General features: G+C 33.5%; 1 protein-coding gene and 1 pseudogene across 1 annotated transcript; one reads left to right on the top strand and one right to left on the bottom strand.

The window, feature by feature from the left end:
* Positions 1 to 5,003: 5,003 nt before the first annotated feature.
* LOC134281112 (uncharacterized) lies at positions 5,004 to 9,587 on the top strand. Its single transcript, XM_062763578.1, has 5 exons — positions 5,004 to 5,112; positions 6,546 to 6,607; positions 6,810 to 7,086; positions 7,250 to 7,306; positions 8,476 to 9,587. Exons 1-5 carry the CDS (start codon positions 5,004 to 5,006, stop codon positions 9,585 to 9,587), a joined length of 1,617 nt encoding a protein of 538 aa, XP_062619562.1.
* Positions 9,588 to 10,815: 1,228 nt separating this feature from the next.
* On the bottom strand, positions 10,816 to 12,073 carry LOC134281115 (uncharacterized; annotated as a pseudogene).
* Between the last annotated feature and the right edge of the window lie 243 nt (positions 12,074 to 12,316).

Genomic DNA, 12,316 nt, shown 5'->3' with positions numbered 1-12,316 from the left:
AAAATTCTATGTCCCTTCATGGCTTTCATAGATTTCATACCTGCATGGCTGCCAGGGTTGTAAAAAGAAAGGAGACAATAGACTGCAATGTTACTTCAAGGCAAAATTCCTGGGGCAAGGCTGTTCATGAGCATGGGAGCCTCAGTGTTGATAAACCATCCAGTGAGTTTGACCACCCATGTATATGATGTACCATAACTGGAAAGTGTCTGAAAAATTGAGAAAATGGAAATGCTTACCACATATTTTAAGCACATTGGAAATACAACAGCAGTCTAAAAAAAACAGCTTGTTCCATATCTCTGCATTCATTCAGATAGATATTACATGTTTAAATAATGTGTCTGTATGAATAATCAAGCTTCATAAATATTATGTGTTTAAAACACTTATTTTTCAAAATATAAATCAAATGTTTATAAACTTGTATAAATGCGATATCATGAGCTAGACTTTATTTTTTGAAATTTTAGAAATACAGAAATTTTCAATACCAAAACAAAAATTTACCTGTTCATTGGTGTCCTTACATATTAATTGACCTTCGTAGTTCATGGTGGGCTTAGAAAGTGGGTATTCACAGATGAAAGTATTGTTGCATATGGTGAAAGCACCCTAAAAATTCAATGTGAAAGTTGTACATGTACACACACTGGTACACACATACTGAAAACAACTACAGTGAGGTTGCCAATAACGAATCGCACCCATTAACGAATCACTTTTAGATGAAAATTCTGTATTTTTCTTATCAAAGTCCAATACTTAGCTTAACCTACCCTGTCATGCTGAATTATTCTTGCTTTTGTCATTTATCAAGAAATTATTAAATTCAACTCGTTCAATGTAATAATTTTTAAATAAACATCAACAAACTTTTTTGTGACGCAGACCAGAAGCGTAGATGCAAGCAGACTACTTTCACTTTTCGGTACTGCTCCAATGTCGCATTCTAGGTAAACAAATTTGGTGCAGATGTTTAATAAAATTATGTGTCTAAAAGCACTGAAAGCGTCACACAATTTCTAAATCAGAAATTAATAGTATTCCCTTTAAAGTTGGGGGCATTTAGGTTTCCAATAACGAATCGCTGTTTCAAGAAATATGAGATGCAGGGATCTTGTCCAAATTATCATTTTTCGTATGCGGTTTTTTGCACATCAGTTACAATAAAAAAAACAACAGAAGATGTCTACCAAAAGCGTACAATAAAGGTGGTTAAAATACACATAAAAAAGTCAGCAGCCAAAATCAGTAAGAAGTGCAGAGCATGTGGATTCGAGAATGTATCCCGGTGGTACATGTGCATGCAGTAAGCTAATGTGAAGACATCGACCATAGCGAAATAAAAATCGTCATGATTACCAAACAAAATTAAGATTTAGACATTTTATTTATTTATCCCTTTGCAATTTAAACTTCCCTACTAAATCATTATTTCCAACAATACCCCGTTTGCAGTTATCCTTTTCCCTAAAAAATTATTTCAAATAATCAATAATTATTTCTTGTCATGATCAAGATCAAGCTCGTATAATATAAAATGCATATTGCTAACAATACTTTTTCAATTCAACATCAAGCTAAATAAATTATAAACAGAGTTTTATGATACCCCCCCCCCTCTTTTTCAATCTGTCTTATAAACATTAAGTTCAAAAATGCATGTACATTAATTAATTGCCATTAGGCCTAAATACTGATGCCCCATACCACAATATGATACATATGTATATATATACATTGAAGAGTCATATGTCTATTTTATGTACATGTTTATATAGGTTCATGTATGTCTAAATGTTTTGCTTTTTTTTTTGTTTTTTTTCCTTTTTCTGTCAACTATATTTTAGGCCTTTCTCTTGTAAGTTTGTACTCTTTATGCTCATTTGGGCACTGAATTAGTAATAAAACATATCTTATCTATCTTATCTTATCTATACTAACTCCCCCCCCCCCCCCAACTCTTTTTCAAAATATACTAGTTAGTAAACATTTGATTTAAATTACACATTGAGAAAATTATATGCAGACTGCAGGCTTTTGCCTATATGGAATATAAGCCACTGTCTTCACGCAAAAGGAAGAAAGAGCACTATGAAAGCAGCAGAGAAGAATGAGCTGTCTTATTCATTTCTATAGAGACGATGGACAGTTGAAGTAGACAATATAAAGTGAAAGGACAACCTCCAGTATTTAATAAATTAGAATACTGGTACATGTATTTAGTCTACTGTGGATGTTGGAATGGAGAAATCCAGTAAATGAATCCCAACATCATCATTTGTAAAGTTGTCTCTGCTCATTGGAGGAAATTTAGGTGTTGGGTCTCGACATTTTGAAAATATAATTGTTCCTTTCAGCTTTAGGTATCTCTGAAGCCAGGCTCGTAGGAAGCAATTTCAGTTGGTGGGGGAGGGGTGCAGAGCCATACATTTTCAGTTGAGGAGGCACTATCAACCACCAAAATTCCTTGACAATTAATTAATCAAGCATAAAAAAGGTCATCGGACGTTTTTTTTTAGGGGGCACAATCATATATCTAGCGATATATTTTCTATCTAAATAGCGGCAAAATTATGGGGAGGGGCGTGGTAGCTCAATGAGTACAATTCTTGAATCAAAAATTAATTCTTCGGCTGTTTGCAGTTCATCACATATAAGTTTTTACGTCCTCTTATATCAACTAGTCATTTGCTTTCCCTATGATTTCATTGTTGTTGTTTTTGCATTAATTGTCGAATGCAAACAACTCAAAAAATTCCTAGCTTTTCTACTTTTTTTGGGGGGGGGGTGTGTGAAATATTTTAATGCATAGTAAAACGTTACGTAAGAAGGGTATTTTTAAATTTACACGGTCCCGAACCAGAATAATCAGCTATATGTCACGTGATTCGGTAATGGAGAAAATGATCCGCTAAAGGAGAAAACATCATTCATACAAGTATAGCGATAATTTTTCATTTAATCAGCGGTTATTGGGAAAATATATATGATGTTATAAGTAAAACATAGTACCACCAAACAATGTTGTAAAATGAATTTAACTCAAACTCAGGTACGAAATATCCAAGCAAATTTACTAAGTGATTCGATATCGGCAACCTCACTGTATCTATTATTATGACAACTTTGATTTTACTTTGGACTTACGAGTGATTGTCAAAAGCATCAAAGTTCAAAAACAATGCAAAATTGGCTGAACGATACGAAACACGCACACTGAAACATAAACTTCTAGTACATGTGTACATTCATTAAGTTTTCCTTTGAACGTGAACTAATGCGTTTTAAACTTAAACTTTTCAGTCAATATACACGTATTCTCACCTGCTAATACCGAAGGCATGTCCGTATTATTTGATTCATTGATGTGAAGATCTTCGTCACGGTTGTGAAATAATCATGAAAATTGACGTTCAGATTTCGGATCATGTTTTTGTTTACAGGTATCACAGCGAAAACACGTGTTTATTTCAATTCTTATCAACTCATACAGTGATGAGTCGTATTTATTTATAAATACGAGTTTTTGTATTGTTAAATATAGATCTAATTAAATTGCAAATTAATAAGTATACAGTATAACAAGATACAACATTAATACAACAATATTAAAAATCTGACTGATTTTTTTTAGTAAAGATCGACGTTTTGGAAATCTACAATTTTTATCAATATTGTATATATCACTTCATGAAAAATTCATCATTAGGGCCTACATGTAGATGAATAAATCAACATTCACTGAACACAAAAGGCAGAACGAAAGTATAATTTGTTTTTTGAAATCTATTTTTTTTTTTGTATTATGCATTTATTTCAGTAAAAATGTATTTAAATGGTCAAAAAAGTCTTATATAAAAGAATTTGTTGTTTCGAGTAAGATGCAACAATATCAACCTTGACGTTACATGTAAATATTGACCGATTTTTCCATAAAAACTATGCGAAGGTCACAAATTCAAATTATCGTAATTCAGAAAATACTGAGCGTGAGAAGGCCTATAAGGGCTTGTTGGAAAGGAAATTTTCTCTACTTTTTCCAGCTTTATTTTGTTTTCCCTATTTCAACACAGAAATAAACGTAAAACTGAGCTTTGTTTAAACATTACGAATAAAATCGAGAAAAAACACATAAGTGCAAGAAAATTCTTGTTTTTAAAATATACCTTAAAGGAATAACAATAATTTTTACATATTTTAAAAGTAGAGAAAATATGCTTTAAGAATATACCATGCTTTCTTATAAAGTTAATCAGGAAAAAAATTGTCAATCGTGTGGAAAATCGGCAATTGCTTTGGAAAATCACGCCATTTTCAAAAAGTCTCGTTTGTCTTTACAACGTAAGATCGATTAAATACCGGCAATCAAGATATAATCTTTTTAGATATTTTAAAAGTAGAGAAAATTTCCAAAAAGATGATATATAGCTTTTATACCCTCATGCTACAACAAAATAGATACGGCGGTCTTATTTTCGCGAAGTCGTGTTTTAACGCGCCATCGGTCAATTTGACCGGTACGGAAGTGAAGGGGTTAATGTTTATAGGACTCATTTCATTAAAAACATCAATTCACCTTTTGCATGGGGTCATTTTCTTTTTCAGCCAAAGTTAAGATTTCAAAATGTCTAGTATTTTTATTAGTTATAACTTATAAGAACATGAATATTCTAAATAGCATGCTAAATAACATACTAGTAAACCACTTACTCGATCCCACCGGTACTTGTGGAACCCCCCCCCCCCCCCCATGCAACCATCCCGCCAAAAATATACTGATTTTCTCTTCGTTAATCCATGGTTTAAAGTGCAACATTCTGTTTCAACGAAGATGTATCTTTTTGTGTTACATGTAGGGGCTGGTGTCTTGTAGAAGTCAATAGCCGATTTCCGGGATGTTCTGTTATACCGTTTTGGTTTTTATTTTTCGCACGGCAGTCACGTGACGATGCTGATTTGTTAGGCATTTCAGCTCGCATTTTCTCTATAATATTGTAATGGATACACAAAAGATTTCAAAGTACTGGTGTGTCGTACCAGGCTGTACGTCAGACGGACGTAAAAAGCGGAACCTGGAAAAGTATCCAGCTATGGAAGGAGTTGATTGCCAACATGGATTTAGGGCTAAGAGAAGTTGTGAAACTCAGCTACTTACTCTTAGCCATGAATTATTGGAAAATTTACATTCAAACATTCAAACTGATCTGATAATATTGGACTTTTCAAAGGCGTTTGATAAGGTACCTCACCAGAAGTTGCTGAGTAAGTTGGATAATTATGGGATACGCGGTAACACCTGGAGATGGGTCTCTGCTTTTCTCAGCAACAGAGTTCAACAGGTTGTCCTTGATGGTGAGGTATCTAGTCCAATGCCTGTGGTCAGCGGGGTTCCTCAAGGGTCAGTCCTTGGGCCCCTTCTATTTTTAATTTTTATAAATGACCTACCATCATCTGTCACATCTAATACAAGGCTCTTTGCCGATGACTGCATCCTTTATCGACCCATTCATAATCAAAATGACTGTGAAATCCTCCAAAAAGATCTTGACTCCTTAGCTAATTGGGAACATGTCTGGGGAATGCAATTTCATCCTCAAAAATGCAATTCACTCAGTATCACCAGATCTCGCACACCAGTAAAATATAACTATAATTTAAAAGGACACACATTAGAATCTATAAAGACAGCAAAATATTTAGGGGTAACATTATCCTACAACATGTCCTGGGAACCTCATATCAATAATATAACTTCTAAGGCAAACAAGATATTGGGTTTTCTAAAAAGAAATTTGCAGATAAAAAATGAAGAAACAAAATCTTTGGCATATAAATCAATGGTCAGGTCCAACCTTGAATATTGTTCTTCAGTCTGGGCACCACATACAAAAAAACTTAAAGACAAATTAGAAAATGTACAAAGACGAGCTGCACGCTACGTCACACATAGATACCATAATACAAGTAGTGTTTCAAACATGTTACACCATCTAAATTGGCCAACATTAGATCATAGAAGAAAAATATGCAGATTGATAATGTTGTATAAAATTACACACAAATTAGTAGCTATAGATCAAAGCCTTTATCTTGTACCTCAGACAACGACCATCACACGTAATACCAGTTCTCTTCACTTTCAGACCTTCAGTACACGAACTGACTATTATAAATTTAGTTTCTTTCCCCACACAGTGATTCTTTGGAATACTCTCCCACACTCAGTGGTAGCAGCGGCCTCTCTGGACCAGTTCAGAACTCTGGTCCCAAGTTATGTTCCATAACTCTTATATTCAGAACAAATCAGCTAGAGTACATTGTAAATATATATAGATATACACTTTTTTATGCACAATGTAAATTGTTTCCTAAAGCACTTATTTAATTTAAATTTTTCATGGCATTAGTTTTTAAATTTTATTTGTAAATTTTTTTTTTCTCTCCTACTTTTTGATTTAATTTTAGAGGTCCGTTTGCGCAGGGCCAGCGTATAATCATCATGTTTGATGGAACGCTGTATAATGTAGATGTAGATGTAGATTTTTTCCCGTTTCCGACCCGTCTAAAGAACAACACAATTAGAAAGAGGTGGATCTCTCAGGTATGTATTGTTTTTGCGAAAGCAAGCTAGGATACTCGATTTTTGAAGCATAAAAACTTCCAAACAGTTTTTTAATAAAACTTAGCAAACATATATTGTCAATAATCTAGATGTTCGTTGATGTAGACATGAGAAACAGTCAACATGGTCAATCCGAATTTTCTCCATGATGATGAGCTATTAAAACAAAGATTTTATTCAGATTAATAGAGAGAATTTTGAACCAAAACGACATCATCGGGTGTGCTCCAATCATTTTGTTGACGGAAGACCTACCGAGTGTAATCCAGTCCCAACATTGTTTCCAAGAAATAATTTCATGCGCCCATTGAAGGAGAGACCACAGAATGCTGTTGAAAAAAGAAGCAACTTCACCTCTGTTCAACCTGATAAATTTCAAGATAATAAAACACTTGGGCTTGAACTCTTTAATGCACCACCAGTTGCAGCAGAAGTTGTTGTAACTGCAGTTCTTGAAGGTAAAATTAAAATATAATGTTTTGGATATTTTGATACCCATGCAGAAAATCTCTTACATGGAGTTATGTTAAAAATAATTTTCATGTAAAATTTATAAATCAAAATACACATGTTACTACAGGTTTATGGTATTGATTTTTTGTATATTTGTTATTGTCAAAGGTGAAACAGCTCCTCAAGTTCAATCCAGAAAGTTGCCAGGAATAGCAGCTAAGTCCAGTACGGCTACATTTATAAAATTTTGTAATATTGATTTGTTTATAACAAAGCTTGATTTAATATAATACCGTATATGGTGGCTTATTTCTGTCCCCCATCTTGTCAGTTATTTATGTTGACTTGTCAGATCTTTTTTCTGTATTAAAAAAAATAAACATGAAAATATGACCATGCCCAGTTTCGGTCAGCAGTTGACATCATATTTCTCTGGAAAGATGACTTAAGTATTAGACAAGTCAGCATAAAGATCTGACAAGTCAACATAAAGATCTGACAAGTCAACATAAAGATCTGACAAGTAGACATAATTTTCTACAAGTTAACATCTTTATCTGACAAGTTGTCATAACATCTGACAAGCCGACTTGGCAGAAAGTTATGTCAACTTGTTAGATGATGATGTCAACTTGTTAGTAAATATATTTATTTGTTGGAAAATAATGACATTTTGTCATATATTATGATGACAAGTAGATATAAGATGGCTTTGTCATGCTGAAATAATCAAGACAAGTCGACCAATTTACCAGATAAGTTGATATACATGTATAGTCAAACTAGGCTGTAATGAAGTCACTGGGACCTATGAAATTACTTCTCTACATCTGTAATTTGTTATATCTGTATAAGGAATTTATTAAATTTATTATGTAGTTAGGAATCCCAAGATAAAATAAAAATGTAAATATTATTTTTACTCTGTTTTCTACTTTCATTTTTTAAAATCTGTCTGTACATATGTTTTCTACAGAACCACAATGTAATCTAGCAATATGTACTCATCATGCTTTCCTGTCTGAATAAAAGAACTTAATTTTATAACTTAGCTATATCCGCGAATTCGCAATATCCGTGTTCGTACTAAACAAGTTACTGAAAATATCTGACAAGTCAACTTGAACATCTGACAAGTAACTAAAGAAATCTGATGGTAGAAATATGCCACCATTAAAATGTTTAAAAATACTAATTATGTTTATATATTGTTATACCTTTACATTTGTTATCTGATATTTAATCTTGTCAATGAGCTGCTGAGCAATTCTTAATATGTGATATTACTCGTAAATTTCTGTCTTATTAAATTATTTTATTTTCAATGGTTTTAATTTGAACATTGATGCAACAAAATCCAATGCACTTTATTCACTCAGTTTATTTCATTACAGGTGTCGTGAATCTTGATCATTCATACATGTCCAAAGAAAAAAGCTTGGATAGACCTGAACCTGTTGAAATGTCCACACAAACGGATCTTACAGGAGAAGATATTGAACTCTTGCGGCGGCAGACCACAGAGATGAAAGCAAAACTGGCTGACAAAGAAACATTGATACGAGACTGTTTCTTGGAAAATGTCGTCAAGTCTGATCAATCAGTAAAACATTACACAGGATTACCAAGTAAACCTATTTTGTATGGATTGTTTTCATCAATAGAAGCAGACAAATGCAAACTCAAATACTGGGCAGGAAAAAAATCTGTTGGTGAAATGAAATATGAAGAGGAAGGAAACAAACCAGGACCCAAACGGAAGCTCAGTCCCTACGAGGAATTCATTTTAACTCTTGTCAGACTACGACTTGGAATGGTAGGATTTGTTCTTGCAGATTTATTTGGTGTTTCACAAATTTTTACCACCTGGATATCATATATGCATGATGTTTTTAGTCCACTTATTAAATGGCAGTCTAGAGAAAAAAATATCAAATACATGCCAAAATCATTCAAGAAATCATTTCCCAGGACTTGTGCTATTATAGACTGCACCGAATTTTTTGTTCAGAGGCCAAAAACTCCTACTTGTCAGTCAGCAACCTACAGCTCTTACAAACATCATAACACATTCAAATGTTTAGTGAGCATTACCCCTTCCGGTGCATTTAACTATATTTCAGACTTATGGGCTGGAAATGTATCCGATAGATATATTACTGAGAATAGTTCTTTTTTGGATAATATAGAGCCATACGATGAAGTTATGGCTGATCGTGGCTTTAACATTGGGGACCTTTTGACCTTGAGAAGAGCGACTCTGAATATTCCTCCTTTTACTCACAAGTGTCTTTGGGGTAAAGGAAAACATTTGAATGCCAATGAAATAAGGAAAACTAGAAAAATAGCAAATTTAAGAATTCATGTAGAGAGAGCAATACAAAGACTAAAGTGTTTCAAACTACTTTCAAATATTATTCCATTGAAATTAAAACCTATTTGTAATCAAATGTTAAAAGTTGCTGCATTTTTATGCAACATTGACAAACCTCTTGTTAAAAACTAGTTCTGCATACTTATAACAATGTAGATGTATGTGCCTGTCCATTAATGATTACCAGGTCTTGGGATTTTAATGAATAAGTCAGTTTGTTGTTCATGTCCAAATTCGTATACATTTAAAGATACTTGTTTATAGAGCTTAATTAAATAATGCATCGTCTGACAGCTTGTTCACAGATTTTTTTTCAGAATGATTGATGCATTCAATTCATGATTTTTTTTCAATAACAAGTCTTCTGACGCACACTTGCAAATTTGGATATGGGCAATGTAGTTGTATATTTTCAATTCTTCCATTTTTTAAGTATAATTTTTTTATCATAGATATCAAATTTTCATGGTAGTTGGTTGTAATTTTCCATTGATGAAGCTTTTTTATTAATTTGCACGAGTAAACATAAGTTAAATAATGTATATACAACAAACTACAAGTTACTGTGTATTAATTTTTCATTTGTATTTTTTTTTTAAGAGCAGGAATTACATATTTATTGAAGAAAAAATTTGATTTGGATACAAACAATTGAAATAAAGATATGTCAAAAGAAATTCTGTCTACAGATATAACTTTCTGTGTGTATAAGACAAAGTCACACCATTTTCTGTCACAAACGCCAAGCTGGATCTGAATTTTGTAATACCAAGATGTGTGTGTTCTCAGCTCATTGTTATCGTCGTCCATATAAACAAAATAATTCTTGTCCTTTGCAGCTATTTCTTCTGGTGATAAATCTTTGTGTGTATATGTGCACTTTATCTCAAGAAGTCCATTCCCACAGCATTTGCATTGCACAAGTCCATCTGGTGATGCACCCATGTAAGGATATTGCTTGGACACATGTAATCCACTTTCAACAACTTGGGCTTTTATGTGCTCTTTTTTATATTTTTCCTGGTATAAAAGTCGAGCAATCATTTCATGTTCTTTTCCATACTTAATTGCAGGAGTTGAAAGGGGTACAGAGCTGGAGTTAATAATTTTTTTTACAATATAATTGTCTTCTTTGTTTGAATCTCTAAAGTGATAAACAGAAAATACAACAGAGGCAGTGATTCTGCCTTCACGATACTTGAACCATTCAATACAATTTCCTTGACCCTTTGTTAATATTTCTATTTTTCTAATCGAATCTGAATTACATTTGCTTTTCAAAAAAGTAAGAAAATCTTGTTCATCATTCTTTCTTACAAATTCACTCATAAGGTTTGCCATGTCTGGTGGCTGTTCATCCTCATTTCCTCATCACTGTCATCTGAATGAGGGTCGAGCACATGTAACAATAAGGAATTTGATCCTTTACACAATCTATACAAATGACATTTTATATTTCGCAAGGATTGATCATGAATTTCAGATGAGTGGAAAGTTGCAGAGATAGGTGCAATGCAAGAATCATTTTTATTAGATGTAACGTCAAGGTCATCAATTTTTGTGGAAACTGACACTTTTCTAGGTACATCCCAAATGCACGGGCGATCTGTTCCTACTTGTGTATTCCTGTCCATGTGGCGGGTGCAAAAATCAGCCAAGGAAAAGAGTAAAGCTGTGCAGTGTTTACACGTTCCATCGTCCCTAAAAATTATCATATCTGCATTAAAATGAAGTGTGTATATTTGCCAATACATCTTTACAAATTAACAAAACAATGAAAAAAGACCAGGATACATTTGCAAAAGCAGTATGCAATAATATTACAGATATCTTATTTAAATTTGGACACGTAGCAGAATAGTCTCCCTTAATAGTTATAAGTAACCCCCACCCACCCCTCTGAAAAAGGTGAGCAATATATTATCCCTGCAAATCTTTAAAGTTAATTATTAATATGAAAAGCAAATTAATGAAAACCATTGCATAATAAATATGCGTAAATGAATAAAGTGTTGTTTAATCGAAATTTCTTAATTGTTAATGCATTAAAAAAAAACTTACGCAACACATGCACATCCTGCAGAAAATACTTGGCCATCTTTTTTCTGTAGTAACCATGTCATATAAGGTTTTTCACTTAAGGTTGTTTCCCTTATACAGGTTGCAGAAACGTAATTATAATTGGAATTCGGAATTCTGTACATTTGAACATTACTAATGTGTCCATCTTTATAAAGTTTGTAACCGTTGTCTTGTCTGTAATTTTTTAATCTATTATCTGTCCAGCCAGAACCTCGAAGTAAATAAATTAACACATCGGATATTTCCAGACAAGGGAGTTCTTTGAGATCTTTCGTAAAACGACTTATAATGGCCGTTATATCAGGGGCAACTATTTCTTCTTCAGCGAGATTTTGTATGGTGCGCCGCTTCAAGTTCATGACTTTGTAGTCGTCTTTCGCGACAATGACTGGTAACTGTAGTTCAACTGCAACTTCCGCCAACCTGACTGATTCCCACATGACCCAGTCTATGGCCACTAAGAAGAGCAGAGGCGATAGCATACAGCCCTGTTTCAGTCCCGATGTTACTGAAAACCACTCAATCTGTTTTGGCATTGTTGACCATCACACTACACTGAAATCCTTCATGCGGTACCCTGATGATGTCAATTATCTTTGGTGGTAGGTCATACAATCTCACGAGCTTCCACAAACTTTCCAGATCGATGTACACTATCAAACGCCTTTTCAAAGTCTACAAAGTTAAGGTATAGAGAAGACTGCCATTCCATTGACTGCTCTATGATATTTCGTAATACAAAAATTTGGTCGCAACATGATCTTCCTGGTATAAACCCT

Source organism: Saccostrea cucullata, unplaced genomic scaffold (genome assembly GCF_032062105.1).
Source record: "Saccostrea cucullata isolate Sc308-1 unplaced genomic scaffold, CSIRO_AGI_Scuc_v1 ctg5244, whole genome shotgun sequence".
NCBI lineage: Eukaryota > Metazoa > Mollusca > Bivalvia > Ostreida > Ostreidae > Saccostrea > Saccostrea cuccullata.
This window is presented reverse-complemented; position numbering and strand designations above follow the sequence as displayed.

Coding starts and splice junctions, on each gene's coding strand:
- LOC134281112 (XM_062763578.1), top strand. CDS start 5,004: ATGGATACACAAAAGATTTCAAAGTACTGGTGTGTCGTACCAGGCTGT. Junction 5,113..6,545: donor AGCTATGGAAGGAGTTGATT/GCCAACATGGAT, acceptor ATGTAGATGTAG/ATTTTTTCCCGTTTCCGACC. Junction 7,307..8,475: donor AGGAATAGCAGCTAAGTCCA/GTACGGCTACAT, acceptor ATTTCATTACAG/GTGTCGTGAATCTTGATCAT.